General features: G+C 36.1%; 2 protein-coding genes across 3 annotated transcripts; both read right to left on the minus strand.

Moving 5' to 3' along the window:
* Positions 1-259: 259 nt before the first annotated feature.
* On the minus strand, positions 260-16,253 carry LOC123665917 (tubulin beta chain-like). 2 transcript variants are annotated; one of them, XM_045600144.1, is made up of 10 exons: positions 16,163-16,253; positions 10,886-10,987; positions 9,102-9,229; positions 6,791-6,958; positions 5,871-5,985; positions 4,454-4,524; positions 3,188-3,327; positions 1,746-1,905; positions 1,072-1,173; positions 260-376 (listed from the first exon to the last, which is right to left on the minus strand). In XM_045600144.1, the coding sequence occupies exons 1-10, from the start codon at positions 16,236-16,238 to the stop codon at positions 290-292; spliced, it is 1,149 nt and encodes a 382-aa protein (XP_045456100.1). In that variant the 5' UTR covers positions 16,239-16,253; the 3' UTR covers positions 260-289. The 2 variants fall into 2 exon arrangements, with proteins under 2 accessions (XP_045456100.1, XP_045456099.1); XM_045600143.1 differs by having other exon boundaries at positions 260-397.
* Positions 16,254-16,281: 28 nt separating this feature from the next.
* Positions 16,282-19,144, minus strand: LOC123666024 (piggyBac transposable element-derived protein 3-like). The gene is made up of 3 exons (XM_045600235.1): positions 19,102-19,144; positions 17,092-18,622; positions 16,282-16,285 (listed from the first exon to the last, which is right to left on the minus strand). The coding sequence occupies exons 1-3, from the start codon at positions 19,142-19,144 to the stop codon at positions 16,282-16,284; spliced, it is 1,578 nt and encodes a 525-aa protein (XP_045456191.1).
* Positions 19,145-19,363: the final 219 nt, after the last annotated feature.

Below are 19,363 nucleotides of genomic sequence, written 5' to 3' on the forward strand. Positions count from 1 at the left end.
TTTTATCGAGATCTGATAACTACTTTTTGAGTAATCTTTAATAACGCGTAGTTGCTTGACTATTTTTTCGTCGATCTACGTTGTATTACTTGTCGATGTAATTGAAGTCGGTTTTTTTTCGTTTGCGAGCAAACACAATTATTTTCAAATTGTATTGCTTCTATACTATCCGAAGAAACTTCGTTCCTACCTGGTGTCCCATGACACCACATAATTTTTAATAAATTTACTAAAGTGATTGAAGGGAAATGAAACAATGTTTTATTCAAAATATCATCTATTTACTATATCACAGCGGCAGCGGCGCGACTCTGACGGTCTCCTTCTCGTCGTACTGCGCGTCTTCCTCCTCTTCTTCTTCATCGAAACCGACTTCCTCGTCGTCGACGAGAGCATCCTGTAAAAAGGTTTATGACTAAAACGTAATGGTCTTCAATTCAAAAAATGTGAAAGATGCAACATTACAAATGCGCCGATAACGCGTAAAGCATACTTTTAACCAATTAAAAAAGGGGGAGGGTCTCAATTCGATTGTATTTTTGAAGTGAAAACTTGTTTTGGCACACAACACACATATTTTTTCGTAAGTAGTAAGTTAGGCAGATTCGTCACGCTCTGATGTGAAAGGATCGATCAGGTGAACTCATGACCGCCGAGTGCACCCGTGCGAGAAATATACAGGCAGCTGCTCTTCGCTGCTGAGCAGTTAGAGGCTCGATCGGGTGAACTCGAGACCGCTAAGTGTACCGAGCGAGAAAGATACAGTCATCTGCTCTTCGCCTTTGTGTTGCTGTCTTTAGTATATTCAATTAATACGTAATAATTAACCGACTCCCAAAGATGTGCCCCAGGAGGACGTTCTTAATTCGTCTGAATTTTTTGGAGTGTACTCCTTAAGAATCGATTTTCATAAAAGGCCTCCGGTATGAAAAAAATATGAGGAGTAAAATCTACTGAACGAATGACCTCGTTACGTTTCTCGCAACGCCATCTATCGGAACCCTATTACGTTACGTATTTGATTTTGGTTTTAAATATATTTCTTAATAATTAAAAAAAAAACACCGTCACCTGGTACTGCTGGTATTCAGAAATTAAGTCAGCCATGTTGCTCGCTGCCTCAGTGAACTCCATTTCGTCCATACCTTCGCCCGTGTACCAGTGAAGGAATGCCTAGAGATATGGCAAAATTTACCAGATTTAGAAATATTAACGAGTCAAAATATCGAAGAAGTGTGAAACTTTGTATTTATAAATTAAAGTGAAAAATGTTTTAAAAACAATCCTTTGTTTTAAATGCGGTTGAAAGAATAAAATAAAGCGACAGGATACACGCGGGAAAATCCGTGTATACCTATTACGGTGTACCTGTCGCTAGATAGATATGAGATGTTTAAGCGCGCTAATCTCAGGACCTACTGGTTTGAAATGAAAAATTATTTTTGTGTTTGACAGCCTATTTACTGAGGAGGACTATATCATTTACATTCGCTTCCCGCTGTCTGTATGCTTAGATTTTTAAAACTACTCAACGGATTTTGATGCGGTTTTCTTTAGTATATGGAGTGATTCCAGAGGAAGGTTTATATGTGTAAAACGTGCATAATATAGTAGAGGAACATTGATAGTGTTTTTGCAACCGTGCGAAGCCGGGGTGGGTCGCTAGTATATACATATAACTAGCTGTGCACTGCGGATTCACCCGCGTTAAGTTAATGAAAAAAATAGCCTTTTCACAGTCTCACCCGTCTCTTGAACATGGCAGTAAATTGCTCCGAAATGCGTTTGAATATTTCCTGTATAGCCGTCGAGTTGCCGATAAACGTGGCAGACATCTTAAGTCCGCGCGGCGGGACGTCACACACCGCGACCTTCAGGTTGTTGGGGATCCATTCCACAAAATAGCTGAAAACATTCGTTTTGTTTATTGTGTTTGTCAACAAACATTCATGCACAAACAGATACACATAAACATACACTCACAAACACAGGCATACACAAACGGTCAACGCCGCACCCAAGAAACCAGAATTATTTTAAATATCGTTGATGATAACACATATTTTATAAGCCATACATAAAGTGATATAGTCGACTTAAAAATAATAACAATGATGCTTATACTCTAGGCGTTACGTTAACAGTTGGGATTGCAACTTGATGAGTATTTTTATAATAGTCATATCTAAGATTCAATGAGTGTATCATGAAACTTACTTTATCACTATATTTGGCAGTGAACACTGAACTTAAAATTCGATGGAGAAAGAAGAGAAACACCAGTAGAGCATCGAGTTGCATTTAAGAAATTCAACCTAGCTTGTTCGTTGATTTTACACTCGAGAACTAAGTAACACTTAGATAAATAATTGTGTTTGCTCGCAAACGAAAAAAAAACCGACTTCAATTACATCGACAAGTAATACAACGTAGATCAACGAAAAAATAGTCAAGCAACTACGCGTTATTAAAGATTACTCAAAAAGTAGTTATCAGATCTCGATAAAATTCATATGTGACCACATGATAAACATCAGCTTTCGATTAAATTAAAAATTATCAAAATCGGTACACCCAGTAAAAAGTTATTACGGATTTTCGAGAGTTTCCCTCGATTCCTCTGGGATCCCATCATCAGATCCTAGTTTCCTTATCACGGTACCAAACTAGGGATATCCCCTTTCCAACAAAAAAAGAATTATCAAAATCGGTATATCCAGTAGAAAGTTATGCGATATAATACAACGTAGGTCGACGAAAAAAGCGTCAAGTAAAAACATATTATTAGATATAACTCGAAAAGTAGTTGTTAGATCTCAAATAAATTTAAATGGGACCAATTGGCACACACCACCTTTCGATTAAAACAAAATTTGTTAAAATCGGTCCACACGGGCAAAAGTTCTGATGTAACATACACAAAAAAAAAAAAAAAAAAAAAAAATACAGTCGAATTGAGAACCTCCTCCTTTTTTGGAAGTCGGTTAAAAATTACCAATTTTTAACGCAGTTAGCTGCGCTTAAAAATTATATTTCTGAAAAATTGGCATCTTTAACCGATTTCGAAAAAGGAGATCTTTTTGCAAGTCAACTGATTTTCAACCGATTTTCAAAAAAGGAGGAGGTTCTCAATTCGACTGTATTTTTTACCATGGAAAAACGATATCTTGTTCCATATTAAGCTCACCTTGAGTTCTTGTTTTGTATCGCCAGTATCTGGTCGTCGACCTCTTTCATCGACATATGACCTCTGAACATGGTGGCCACGGTCAAGTACCGGCCGTGTCGAGGGTCGCACGCTGTCATCATGTTGCCGGGGTTGAACATCTAGCGAAATAAAGAAATAATTGTGTTTGTTTGCAAAAAAAAAACCGATTTCAATTAAATTGTGGTCCTATTTAAATTTGATCGAGATCCGATGATTACTTTTTAGCAATCTTCGATAAGGCGGATGTACATGGCTATTTTGCGTCTACTTACGTTTTACTACTTGTATATGCAATTGAAGTTGGTTTTTTTTTTCGTTTGCGCGAGCAAACACAATTATTAAATCATCACCATCATTATCATTTGTGGCTACGGCATTAAATCCCATCACGTCTCTGTCACGTCCCATCTTCCCATTTGTGTTGTTGTGCCAGTTGTGTTGCCCACAGTCACCACGCTGGGCAGGCGGGTTGGTGACCGCAGGGCTGGCTTTGTCGCACTGAAGACGCTGCTGCCCGTCTTCGGCCTGTGTATTTCAAAGCCAGCAGTTGGATGGTTAATCTGCCATTCGTCGGCGTTTTAAGTTTCCTAGGTGATAGTGAAACTGTGTTATCCTTTAGTCGCCTCGTACGACACCCTAGGGGAGAGAGGGGGTGGCTTTATTCTTTAATGCCGTAACCACACAGCTTTGCAGCTTGCACAGCAATTATTTAATGTTAGGTCAAACAGGCAAACGAAATTTCTGAAAATAATTGTTTTCGCTGCTTATAGATGGTGCTGATCGCACTTCTAAATTACGGTTTGATAGTACATAACATACATTCAATTACTTACACAACTATATGCTAAAATATATAAATAAATAATAAGGTAAAATGTATATATAATCTATACAAATAAATGAAATTGGAGTGTCTCTTTGTAATATTAAAATAACCGAATTATACAAAATGCATATGGATGTATACACGCTACATATACCAAAACAGCATTTTTACCAGTTTTTGTCTGTCTGTATGTCTCTCTGTTTGTTCTGGCTAATCTTTGAAATGGCAGGACCGATTTTGACGGAAACTTCACAGGCAGATAGCTGATGTAATAAGGAGTAACTTAGGCTACTTTTATTCTAGAAATTTATTTTATAACTTAATATTAAATGAATAAATAAATAAAATGTGTGCGTGTGTGTGTGTGTGTACACAGCTAGCGTATGTTGGTTAAGGATTACCGATATTAGTTAAGGTACCTGTGTCATGAGCTCCGGAACAGTTTGTGCGCGGTAGTTGAAGGAATTTCTTGCTGTTAACGGTGCAAAACCTGTAACGGTTTACGTTAAAACTTAAAATATAGGCTTTGTAAACTTTATTTATTAACATGTAGGCTTGTTAATATCCTCCGACTATGTGCTAGGAATACTACGAATCAACGTTCACTTTTGGACTTATATTATATATTTTTTTCCTTATTGTTAAAGATTTAAGATAGTTATGTGTGTTCATATTTTTAATTTATAGCAACTATATTGTAACTTTTAATTTAATTTAAATCTGTTATTTTTATTTAAACGTTCGTCAACTTAAATTTTTTAGTTCTTTTTTAGTTTGCCGCTTTTAAAGATAATTCTCTCTAAAATTAGCGCGACATCTTATAAGTACAATTGAATATACTCAGTTGAAAGTTCAATTTGTATATACATTGATGAAATAGTGTTTTTGTTTGATTATTATTTGAATTGTTTAATTGTAAATCATTATGAAATTTCAAATTTTAATACTAAAAGTTCTAAGTTGTCACATCTATCGGCAGTCTATAACTTTCATTTTTTTTAAATCGAAAGGTGGTGGTTGTGATGTGGTTCCATTTAAATTTAATCGATATCTGGCAAGTACCTCTCGATTTATATCTAATCGCGCGTATTTACTTGACAATTTTGTCGTCGACCTACGTTTATTATGCCTCATATTTTTTCACTGGATGTACTGATTTTGATAATTCTTGTTGGAACGAAGTTCCTTACGGCAGGCTTGACATTTGGCTGGGCGACCTAACTGAAAAAAATGTGATACTAAAACCGTAAGAAAAATATATAACGGAAGTGACCTAATATCAGTCACACGACTGTATTGTTATTGACGCTTGTAAAACTAAAATATTACTTACTAACTTATTTTAAAATTATTTATGTAATTTTATACTGTCGACAAAAGTAAATAAAGACATATGTTTTTTTATGTCACTTAATAGTTTGAATTATTATTATTATTATTTTGTTTGATTTAATTTATTTTACGGTATTTGTTATTTTCTAAAGTACTAAATTTCCTAAATACTTTTATGTACTTAATTAAAAACCAATCAACGAACAGGAAGGAACTTCGTTCCTACCTGTTCCCCTTGTATCCCATGACACCACATAATTTTTTTTTAAATGAAAATTTGGCCTTTCTCTGACTATTGTTTCGTATACCTACGTTGCATTATTTGTCGATGTAATTGAAGTCGGTTTTTTTTTGTTTGTGAGCAAATACAATTATGTGATCGAATTTAACTCTACCTATTTATTGTACGTTGAATATGATTCCGTAGTATGAAATTTTGATGTTTTGAGCTAAATTGACCTTTGATTTCACCATAGTCAAGAAACAAAAACTAGCAAAACAAACCTGGCATAAAGAAGTGAAGCCTCGGAAATGGTACCATGTTGACGGCAAGTTTTCTTAGGTCAGCGTTCAGCTGTCCAGGGAAACGTAGACAGGTGGTCACACCCGACATCGTCAGCTGGAACAAGTCTTTAAATTAAGAGGTGTTAAGTTCTAAAGACGACGCGTTAGCGGTTTTTGTCGCTCATGTAATGACAAAATATAATTCCAAACAGAAAAAGTGTTTCGTACCAATTCTGGGTATAATCTATCTATGGTTATATAGCCCACGATGGTTTCTGAGGATGTACGGCGAAAAAAAAAAATCGTAGCAACGCACGCAGGTAACAGCTAGTTATATATATTGAAGGGAAATCGTTGTGATTTGAAATTCGATAAAACGAAAATGAAACAATGATAAAGAAATAAACACATATATGTAGGAGAGAAAGATATAGAGTACATTGCTTCTCAAGTCGCTTAAGCGATGCACGTGCGACGTATTTCACACGAGACCGTGATCATCGTCGAAAGGACAAATCTTTTTCTTTTCAGAAGTTTCACTTCTGCCGCGTGTGAATTGCACATATACTTTTTTGAAGTGACACGTTTTTTCTATTGCCTCAAAATTTATCGTTCATCTATCGCATATCGCATGTCGCATTGCATCGTGGTTTCATGAAACAACACAAGTTTTTTGAATGCTCTTAGCAGTGACCTAAAAAACAGTTATAAAAATATCAAAACACAAACTTTGGTCTGGGAAAGTACTTTAACATTACAGAAGATAAATAATACTGCTGTCGAGTACTGTTGTGTTTCTGGGGTAAATAAGGTAGCCTGAGCTCCTTGAGAGGATCAGGGCTAAGCTACGGTAACAGCTAACCATCAGAAGAATAAGAACGCTTATTTGCCAACATAGTAGTATAAAAATGAAAACGTACGGATATCAAGTGGTTCAAGTCCCTGTAGCCGGGGCTGTTCAGTCGTAGCGTCCTAAAGCAAATGTTGTAGAGAGCTTCATTGTCGATGCAGAATGACATGTCAGTATTTTCGACCAGTTGGTGAACAGACAGCGTCGCGTTGTACGGTTCTAGGACCACTTCGCTCACCTGGAATATATTTAATCATAATTTTGTTTTTGTTTTTAAACACAAAAAAGTGTGTGTATCAGCTTCGACGCACAACTGGGTTACTTTTTTAGATCGACTATCTAAATAAGCACAAAAAAGGTATATTAGTCTAAGAAAATGATTAATACCATATCAAATGGTAAATAAACGAATCCAATAAGGCCATCTATCGATGATACGTTACGACAGATGGCGTTATTAGAAAACGTTGTTACGCCTTTAGATTTTACGCAATAGATGGCATTATGAGAAACGTATCGAGTTCATTCATTCAGTACATTTTACTAATCGTATTTTTTTCATACCGGGGGCCTTATATGGAAATCGATTGTTACGGAGTAAACTAAAAAAAAATAAAAAATACCTCTTCAAATTAATTTTATTTGTTATTTTTCTAATCAAAATCTGGTGTTTGTCATAGTGTCCCGTATAAATTTGATCGATATCTGACAAGGATTTCTGACGTGACAACGTCTAATAAATCGATGAACGCCGGCGGCATTTACGAAAAAGGATAAATCATTGCGTTACGTTTATCATTGTCCCGTTTCAATCATCATTGTCCCCTTTCAATCAAGTCGCTTCTTTAATAGATAGAGTGATTCAAGAGGAAGTTTTATATGTTTATATTGTGATGTCGTAAATAAACACATTTTTTGCGCTTACATTGCAAACGCTGCCTGAACCCTACGAGATATATCAAAATAATGTACTACAGTATTGTACGCCGTAAAAAAATCTGCAATAATTGTATTTGCTCGTAAATGAAAAAAAAATCGACTTCAATTATATCGACAAGTAATACAACGTAGGTAGACGAAAAAATAGTCAAGTAAATACGCGTTATCAAAGATTACTTAAAATTAAAAAGTAGTCATCAGATTTTGATATATACATACAACCCAAGCTAATAAAAGCGTGGTAAAAATAGTCAAGTAAAAACGCGTTATCAAAGATTACTCCAAACGTTGTAATCAGATCTCGATGAAATTTAAATGTGACCACATGATAAATATCAGATTTTGATTAAATTAAAAATCATCAAAATCAGTACACCCAGTAAAAAGTTATTCGATATAATACAACGTTGGTCAACGAAAAAATAGTCAAGTAAAAACGCATTATTAGATATAACTCAAAAAGTAGTTGTTAAATCTCAAATAAATTTAAATGGGACCAAATGCCACGCACCACCTTTCGAAGGAAATTTTTTTTTGTCGTAATCGTTCCACCCTGTCAAAAGTTCTGAAGTAACATACGTAAAAAAAATATAATCGAATTGAGAGCCTCCTCCTTTTTTGGAAGTTGGTTAAAAAGAAAATAAAAATAAAAAGAAAATAAAAAAGTTATTACTTATTTCTTACTATATATACTATCTGATATACACATATTTTAATGATTAAGGTTAATTGGTGTAGCTATCGTATTCCGGCAGATAACAAAAGATAAATAATTGTGTTTGCAGGCAAACGAAGAAAAACCGACTTCAATTATATCGACAGGTAATACAACGTAAGTAGACGAAAAAATAGTCAAGTAAATACGCATTATCAAAGATTACTCCAAAAGTTGTAATCAGATCTCGATGAAATTTAAATGTGACCACATGATAAACATTGGCTTTCGATTAAATTAAAAATCATCAAAATCGGTTCATAAACGACGGAGTTATCTCCGAACATACATAATATATATACGGTCGAAATGAGAAACATCCTCCTTTTTTTGAAGTCGGTTAATAATACTATTTTGAACGCTTATCGCTAATATAATAATTGTGTTGCAAACGGAACAAAACGGATTTCAATTACGTCGACCAACAACGACATACATACACGAAAAAATAGTCAAGTAAATACGCATCATTAGATATAATTTGAAAAGTACCTGTCAAGTCTTAATTCAATTTAAATGGGAGCATCACATGACACGTACTACTTTTCGATAAAAAAAAAATTAATCGAAATCGGTCCACCCAATCAAAAGTTCTGAAGTAACATACATAAAAAAATATATCGAAAAATATAGTCGAATTGAGAACCTCCTCCTTTTTTGGAAGTCGGTTAAAAAGTACCTTATTTAGTAACTTATGTATCATAAGAATCCTAAAACCAAAGCATACCTTGGGGGAGGGCACCACGCTGAAGGTGTTCATTATGCGGTCAGGGTACTCTTCGCGAATTTTGCTGAGAAGCAATGTGCCCATACCAGAGCCTGTGCCTCCTCCCAGGGAGTGCGTCATCTGGAAACCTACAAGTAAACATACACTGAATGTTAGAATTTCTATCGAGTATAAAAAGAGTAATTGGTGAGTTAAGAAGAGGTATTAGCTTAGTTTGCAGTGTTATCACTTCAGCCTATGGCAGTCCACTGCTAAGCCTCCCCAATTTCGCGCCAGACATCCCGGTTTTCCGCAATCCTCATCCAGCCTACACCGGCAATCTTACATAGATCGTCGGTCCAACGGGCCGGAGGACGTTCCACACTGCGTTTACCAAGACGCGGTCTCCACTCCAGGACCCGACTACTCCAACGGCCATCGGGTCTGCTGTAGGGATGCGAGTCACAGATGGCCAGCCCACTGCCACTTCAACTTGCTAATTCTGTGCGCTATATCGGATACTTTCGTTCTCTTGCGGATAGTCTCATTTTTAATCCTATCTTTGAGAGAAACTCAAAGCATAGTTCCAGCCGTTCCATTGCATGTTGCGCGACTTTAAATTGTGGACCAGTCCCTTCGTCAGTGTCACTCAGTCTCACATCTCGGCTCCGTATGTTAACACAGACAGGATGCATTGCTCGAAGACTTTTGTCTTTAAGCATTGCGGAGTCTTCGAAGATTCCGTAATGCAATCCGCATAATTTATGAAATAAATTAATTTCTAAAATAACAGGAGCCTAAGTTACTCCTTATTATATCCCGTCAAAATCGGCCCAGCTGTTTTAGAGATTAGCCGGAACAAACAGACAGACGGACGGACAGACAACAATTGTTTAAAAAATGTAGTTTTGGCATATGTATCGTGTATACATCTATATGCATTAAGTAAAAATTATTTTAATATTACAAACAGTCCAGTTTTATTTATTTTTATAGATATTGAAGTGAAAACTTCTTTTGGCGCGCCGGACATATAGTTTTTCGTTGGTAGTAAATTAAGCTGATCCGTCATGCTTTGAGGTGAAAGGCTCGATCGGGTGAACTCGGAACTTATTGCGTTATTGCTTGATTGCGATTGCGAATAAAGTTCTCACTGCTGCTGTGCGGTCTTTAGCACACAATCAATTTTTTTAACTTACTTCAAAAAAGTAGTAGTATATTTGGGGATGACTTTGTAGTTTATGAACCAATTTTGATAATTCCTTTTTTGTTGGAAAGGAGATACTCGGTGTGTGGTACCATGATAAGGAAACTAGGATCTGATGACGGAATCCCAGAGAAATCTAGGGAAACGTGTTTGTTAATTTTTTTCGTCTACTTACGTTGTACTACTTGTCGATAGAATTGAAGTCGGTTTTTTTCGTTTCCGAGCAAACACAATTATAAACATAATAGATATCTATGTAAGATTAGAGTCTAGTTGTTTTGAAACAGAATAGTTTCATGTAAAAGAAACTTGCAACAAAAGTTATCTTTTATACCACTAGGTTGGCAAACAAGCGTACGGTCCATCTGATGGTAAGCAGTTACCAGAGTCAGCGAACGTCTGCAATACCAGAAGCATTGCCAGAGTGAGGCACGCTGCCCACTCTTCCTGAGCACTCTGGATACCTTGCTTGCCAGAGAAACAACATTACTTCAGGGCAGAATTATTTGGGTGGGTCCATTTGTTGATTTGTTTCTTTTGCCGCCTGAATACAAAGTTAAGGTAAACATTTCAGTACTTTTACTAAGAAATAATATACCCTGTAAGCAGTCGCATCCTTCAGCTTCTTTTCTGATCACATCGAGGACAGCGTCGACCAGTTCAGCTCCCTCTGTGTAGTGGCCCTTCGCCCAGTTGTTACCTGAGTAAAAATTATACAGCGCCATTTAAGCGGAAGTAACCATTGTTATATTTGAGCCAAATTGTGTTTGCGGTTTTATTTTTGTGGTTATTTTTTTTTGAGATTCAAATTGAATACAAAATTACAAATTTGCATACCTAAATAACCGGTTATTAACCAGTCTGACCTCCTTCCTACATGTATAACGAAGAAGGTACTCTAGAGTAGGATTCTTAATAAAGTGACGCCAACAATGTGACGTCACTATTTTAAATATAATCATGTTCATGCTATATACTTCGTGATAATTCGTTTCATGTAATACTATTTTCGAAACAAACAATAACTTTAATTTTATGACACTTTTAACAATAGCTTTAACGTTATAATCCATAACAATATTTCAATGAATACAAAACTCTAACATTAATGCTCAAACAATAGTAATGAGACGACAACAGACTGACGACTCGAATAAGAATAAACTCTGGATGTAGCGCGACCGTCAGATAGATACGACCCAAACATGGAGGCGTCGTTCCTTTTTCGTAAAATTGAACGATATATGATGAACATTTCGTCTCATTTTTCACCCATTTTCGTGATGCACGGAAACAGGTGTTATATTGTGTAACGAATAGTCCAGTTATTTTAGATTTTATCTGCGATTTTTTTTTAGATAAGTTATAACTAGACAAATTCAGGTTAATCGTCTTATTTTTGTAAGAATTGCATTTATTTTGTTTTGTTTTTTCTCCCCATTACTCAGTTTATCTAAATGTAAGCTTGATGACAAATTTTCAAATATGAAAACTTTTCTTGTCGATTAACGAATTTAATATAATATTATATTTACATCATAAATTAAATTAATAAGGACTACGTAAACATAGGTAAAACGATTAAGACTCATAGATTGATAAATTTCGACTACTTTAATTGTTATTATATCCTTAAATGTTATTTTAGTAATATTTTTTTGCAGTATGTATTCGAGGTGTTTACGTCATGGTTTGTTGGTAAATTGATGTTGCTGGCTTATTCACAGCGAGCATTGTATAACGTACAATGCGGTTTTTATTGGTTGGCAACAATTTACTTTCGTTATGCGGATACACAGACCGAGGCTATTCATGCGATCGCGCGATGTGCTTTGTACTTAATTAAACATGTTTACAACGCGAAATAAATTATTTGTTACAAATCTACCTCCTATTTACTTTTTTTTAAAATCTTTATTATTTATGGAGGGTTTCGTCAGTCTGACGATGCCACTCTCATAGGTCTTACAAAAATATTTAATACTAGCGACCCGCCCCGGCTTCGCACGGGTGCAATGCTGATATTAAATATACTGCAGAATGTCTTTATTTATAGTGTGAAGCTAGCTTATAGCATGGTTATTAACATAATAACAACAACATTCAAATATTTGTCGTTAGATTACACGTTGACAGAATGCGTTGAAGAAATAAAGGTTCACTGCTCGTTCCCCGTTGGTGATAGCGTTGGTGATGTAGCCTATATGTTGACCCGACTTCTTAATAATATTCGTGCCAAATTTGAAGTAAATCCATGCAGTAATTTTTGAGTTTATCTTGGACATACATACAGACAAACAGACAGACAAAAATTCTAAAAACTATATTTTTGGCTTCGGTATTGATGGTAGATCACACCCCAAGTATTCTTTAAAAAAAATATTCAATTTACAGTTTTAACTTTCCTACCATTTTTAACCGACTTCCAAAAAAGGAGGAGGTTCTCAATTCGACTGTATTTTTTTTATATTTTAATGTTCACACGGGGATTAACGCGAACAAAATTTTTTTAAGGTAAAATATATTATCTTGAGGCCTGACGTTTCGGCCAGGTTACACCAGCCGTGGTCGCAGGCAGACTGATCCAGCGATGTCACGACTCCGCTGTCAGGGTAGATGTTTCTTCATCCACTCTCAATGCGTGATTATTGTCAGTTGTACCGCGACACACAACACTTATTATGTCCCTATTCTGTAAGTCAACCGGAAGGTGCCTATTCTGATATTTAACCGACTGCGAACTAAAATGAGGTTGTGTAATTTTAATCACTGGGTTCCATGTCGGGGATAGTTTGAATCCGTCTTCGCGATTGAATGTTTTGTGTTTCTTAATTTCAATTGCTTCTCGCACTAGTCTTGAATAAAAGTGGCGATCTGTGGAGAGGATTTCCGTGCGATGAAATTCGATCCAGTGATTAATGCCCGGTTGTAATATATGTTCGGCTATCGCTGATTTATTCGTTTGTCGGTTTTTTACAGCGGCGATATGTTCTTTGACCCTTTCAGCTATCGTCCGCTTAGTCTGGCCTATGTAAGAACTTTTTAACCGACTTCCAAAAAAGGAGGAGGTTCTCAATTCGACTGTATTTTTTTTTATGTATGTTACATCAGAACTTTTGACCGTGTGGACCGATTTTAACAAAAAAAAAATTTAATCGAAAGGTGGTGTGTCATTTGGTCCTATTTAAATTTATTTGAGATCTACCAACTACTTTTTTGTGTACCGATTTTGATAATTCTTTTTTGTTGGAAAGAAGATATTCTTAGTTTAGTACCATGATAAGGAAACTAGGATCTGATAATGGGATCCCAGAGAAATCGAGGGAACTTCTTGAAAATCCGCAATAACTTTTTACTGGGTGTACCGATTTTGATAATTTTTAATTTAATCGAAAGCTGATGTTTGTCATGTGGTCACATATAAATTTCATTGAGATCTGATAACTACTTTTTGAGTGATCTTTGATAACGCGCAGTTACTTGAGTATTTTTTCGTCGATCTATGTTGTATTACTCGTCGATGTAATTGAAGTCGGTTTTTTTTCGTTTGCGAGCAAACACAATTATAATTTATTATCTAATGAATATATTTCTAATTTGTAAGATTCATATGTATAATTGCAAACTGTGTTTTCTTCATAAATAAAAAAATGAAATAAAAACTCGCGACTTATTTTTCGGAGGTCGACAGAGGTCGTTATAAAAATCGTTTGTCGTAAAATTATCTACAAAATATGCTTTATGCATTTTTCTGTAAAATTGTGTTCCAAGTAGAGAGCTGAGAAAGCGACTAGAATGCACTTACATACGGTATTGTATACTGTACACCAAGGCGTAAATTTTATTAATGTTTTTAAGTATCTTAAAAATATGAATAAAAACGCTCATTGTCCCGTTACGCCCATTGTATGCTTGCACCGCATCTATCTCTCTTCCACTCGATTGGCCTATGCGTCCGAGATGTTTTGTTACGACGTTGTCACGTTAAAGTATCGTCCGTAAACCAACTTTACAGACAACCAATATTTTTAGTTTGTCGGCGCGAGACACTTTTCGATGACAAAAACAATCAGGAGCTTTAAATGCTGTGCGACTATCGCGCTGACATATTCTTATTCGAGTCTTCAGATTATTAACATTACTATTGTTAAAGTATTAATGTTAAAACTTGTATTCATTGAATTAATATTATTAAGTACGCTTTAGCCTGTAATATTCCACTACTGGGCATAGGCCTCTTTCCCCCTGTAGGAGAAGGATCAGAGCTTAATCCACCACGCTGCTCCAATGCGGGTTGGCGGATATATTCCATACTATGAGTAACGATCGCTATCAGGTGTACATGATAACAACCGGGACTGACGGCTTAACGTGCTCTTCGAGGTACGGTGGGGAGACCCACAAGGACTGCACAAACACCCAGACCACGGCAAACACTTGTATGGCCAATACAAAAGTTTGTCATCTGCGGGGATCGAACTCGCAACTGCCAGCGCAACCGGCACAGTCCATGGCTGTAACCATTGCGCCAACGCGGCGTCCGTTATTATTCCGTCCGTTATATTATTAAGTGTAATCTTTAAATTATTGCTAAAAGTGTCGTAAAATTAAAGTTAATGTTTTGTATCGAAAATAGTTTTCTTATGAAACGAATTATCATGACTTATAGCACGAACATGATTATATTGAAGATAGTGACGTCACATTGATGACGTCCCTTTATTAAGAAGCCTACGCTAGAGAATCTGACTATTATGTACAATCCTGGAAACTAATTTATGGGGTTGGGGGGAAAGAGGGGGTTGGGGGGGGGGAGGGGAGGAGGGTGGATTTTCACCCCTCCGGCATACTATTTTCGTGTAAACCCCGTTGTTACAGAGATAAGGTTAAGGTTAAATTTTTGTTATTTTTGACTCCACCTTAATTCTGGTGCTGCGGTAAGTTTACTCATGCTCCGTTCTGCGATACGAACTGACGTTTAACGACATAGACAACATAAACTGAGTTCTGGGACAGATTATTTAATGCATAATATAAATTATATAAAAATCATTTTTAAGATTTAATAATCTAAGCAATTTTTATTTATTATTAATATCTCAAATAATTGTAATTTTCTTTTCTTAAAGTACTTTTAAATTTATATCCATAAATAAGTCAGAGATAGAAATAGATTAAAAATACTTTGAGATAGTTTAACATTGCGTGCTAGAATATAGGTTTAGAAATTCGAAAAATACCCAAAACCGAATCGGAGCACCCCACTGTCCACGTGGTCTTGGTCTGTCCTACCCCTAGAGTGTTTTTTTTTGTGCCGCGGAGGCGCGGAGGGAGGGCAGGCTGCACTTCCCGCAGCGCCGGAGCCAAGCGTTCCTCTAACTTTCGAAATTCTTCTTCTAACCTCAAAACTTTAACCATGGATATCTCCATAAAGTAACCATGGGGTTTACACGATAATAGTTGTCAGGGGGGATAGAAACCCACCCTTCCTACCCCTCCCAACCCCCCTTTTCTCCCTTAACCTCATAATTTAACCTTAAAACATTAACCACGATATCTCTGTAACAACGGGGGTTACACGAAAATAGTATGCCAGGGGGGTGAAAACCCACCCTCCTCCTCCCCCCCCCAACCCCCCTCTTTCCCCCCAACCCCATAAATTAGTTTCCGGGATTGTAGTTAATTACCGAGAATCTTCTCCGATATATCCAATCATGCATATTTACTTGACTAATTTTTTCGTTGACCTACGTTGAATTATACCGCATACCTTAACTAGGTTTACCGATTTTGATGATTCTTACTGTAATCAAAAGTTAATGTTTGTCATGTAGTCTCATTTAATTTTTAATTTAAAGTAGTGTACTACACTTACCTGCTCCACTTTGTCCGAACACAAAATTATCAGGTCTGAAAAGTTGTCCATAAGGACCACCCCTGATGGAGTCCATAGTTCCTGGCTCCAAGTCCACGAGGACTGCCCTCGGGACGTATTTACCTGTTGATAAATAGGACAATATCAAAAATTATTTAATTTTATTAACCTCCTGCCTACTGAAGATATAATTTTTAAGCTATCGCTTTGAAATTTTCAGGGTATGTCCATTCTGTCTTAAAATGTACAGGAAAAATGTTGAATAAAATCTTTGTTACGGAAAAGTGGCTTTTCTTTAAGTACTTTTGAAAGTACAATGGTACTCAATTAAGTAGTGCTTTAAAAAGTACATAAACATTTCTTGTACATTTTACGGGTCAATAACATAATGAAATACTTTATTATTTCAACTTTTTAATGTTTATGCTCAACTACAAAACAATTATTATACAAACAAACATAAATGCCTTATAAAAATCACATTATATCTCACGTCGGATTCATAGAAAGATTTTATCTTACACATATTTTAATTACAACTTGCCTTTTCTTATGTGTTTATATCTTTTTAACTTCAAATTATAATAAATTTGATTTATTAATTCTTAAAATAGTGACATAAGTACTAATAAACAATATAAAAAAAAACATAAAAAATACTTCTTCTAATTATAAACAAACTTAAACTTTTCATTTCAAAATAATTATAACATAGAAATAAATTTTTGGTAAATACTTAGTAGAATAATCAGACTTTTTATAATGAAATCAATAGTAAAGTTATCTTCTAGGTATTGTTTTCATGGAATTCAGAAAAGCAGTTTCTGTTCGGATTGAAACACAAAAAAACTTCGCAACTTTTACAGTAAACAGTGGTTCGTTTGTCACATCCACTCTTTCTGCAACGATGTTGTTTTGAAGTGTCATACTTAGGCAGATGTGCGGCTTTTTGCACACGACATTCAAGGGTTGGTATGGGTTTTATGAGAACCTTCCTCTTCTTGTGCTTAGGCTCCAACTCCTCGTAAACTCGGTCGGTTTCTTCATCACTTTGGTTCTCATTGTCAGTTATGAGTTTGGTGCCTAGCTCTAACTTGTATTGTCGTAGCTGCATTATGTTTTTGACCAGGGTTAAATTTTGTGTCGCTTCCCTTCGATATTGCAACCAAGCATTCACAACACATAAATCAAAAAGATGAGAAATTACGCGAATAGTCCATTTTTTGGTTCGATTGCGCGATGGACAAACGGAGAGCATTCTGTCCATTAGGTCGACACCACCCATGTTTTGGTTGTATATCTTTATCACTTCTCGTCTTCTTACTTTTTCATACCGCTTGTCTTTTTTAGACCATCTTTCACACTCATCCACTTTGTCATTAGAAAAACACGAGGACATCATCAACACCGGCTTATTATCAAGCCACATGGTTACAGCAAGTTTTCCATCTTCCCTTATCTTCACTTCTGTGCTTCCCCTTTGCTCCTTTTTAAATGATCGTTCTTCTTTTAAAACACAGTCTCTTGGTATCCGGTTTTTCATTATTGTGCCAGTTCCATGAAAACCAAGCTTTACTAACTCGTCACAAAGTTTTACAGATGTAAAATAACGGTCAAAGAATAACGAGTGGCCAGGAACCAAAGTCCTAGTTAAATATAAGATGGCGCTTTCTCCCAAGCCAAACCCTTGGTTCTTAAGATCAGGAAAGGTTGTATCTCCCTGGTATATGACCATATCACAGACAACTCCTTGGGGAAAAGCCAAGACGAATACCTTTAGACCAACAGGATTTGGTTTGTTAGGGCAATACTGGCGCATGGGGCATTTACCGCTGAACGGGATTATCATTTCGTCAATACATAAATCTTTTGGTCGCTCTTGCATGTGACAACCTTTTAAAATACACTGGAACAAAGGTTTTATTTTCCACGTTTTTTCTTTTTTTTGCTCAACCGTGACATCCGGATCATAAACGCATTTGAGGCGCTTCCTTATAAAATAAAATCGGTTGCGATTCATAGCCATAGATATTGCAGGAAGTTTCCATTTAGGTGACCAATACATATCTATTTGTGGGTATTGAAGCGCAGACATAATCATGGTTATGCCCAAATAAATTTTTAACTCTTTAAGGGTCAGCCCAAGTGATTTACCTGTCTCCAAAATGTGTGTTCTATTCGTGTTCTCAACAATCGTTAAAAGAATTTCGTCGTTAATATATTGATCGTAGTATCTATGCCATTCCCAGTCGGTAGTGTCTACATGAGAATACGCAGGGACGGTAAAATTTAGGGTTTCAGGCACAAATTGGTCCGATGCCCAGTTGTCTTCCTGCTGCTCTTGCCTGCTGATATTTCGTCGAAGTGATGGTGACGAACGAGTACTGAGACAGGTACTGTACGCGCTCTTGCACGCCCACGCGCATGACTTAATTGTAGACCTCGTGCGTCCTCTTGATCCTACTCGTGATGTTGTTGTGGTGGGGATCACCTCTGAGTTGACAGAGAATGCTGGAGAAGCCGCTGAAATCTCTAACCCATCATCGTTTTCATCGGAGCTGCTACTCGATTCATGGTTAGTTTGCTGTATAAGATCTGGTGGTGTGTACCCTGCATCTTCATCGGAATCATCCCCAGAGAAGTCTATTTCCGAATCATTGAGCAAATCTTCAATTTGGTCATCGGATATCCCTGAAAAAAAAAAAGGAATCTTTTAAGTACTTCACAAAGTACAAATGTAGTAAAACACAACAACTATGCAGTATCTACTTTGGTGCTTTGGAAAGTACATAAAAATAAATAGGTTGGTGTCTCAGTTATTATGAACCAGAACAGAAAAATACTTCTCGGGAGATGGATTTCATTACTTTGGTTACCATTTACCATAAAAAATATCATAATTACAAACAATTAATTAAGATCCCACTGGATTGACTTACCTCCACGCATGCGCTGACCCGAACGTGACTCCATCGACGCCATTTTTTACTAAAATGACAGCTGCAACTTGTTGTTGTTTTTTTTTTCTATTGTTGCATGAACCAATGTTGCCAGTAGTAAGAATATTAGATAAAATAATTTAAAAAGAAAAGAACTAGATTTTTTTATTTCTTATGTACTATACGAAGTACGAAAGTAGGCAGGAGGTTAACTTTAATTTAGAAGAAGTTTGAATAATTTTTGTTTTTTTTATGACTATTT

Source organism: Melitaea cinxia, chromosome 25, assembly GCF_905220565.1.
Source record: "Melitaea cinxia chromosome 25, ilMelCinx1.1, whole genome shotgun sequence".
NCBI lineage: Eukaryota > Metazoa > Arthropoda > Insecta > Lepidoptera > Nymphalidae > Melitaea > Melitaea cinxia.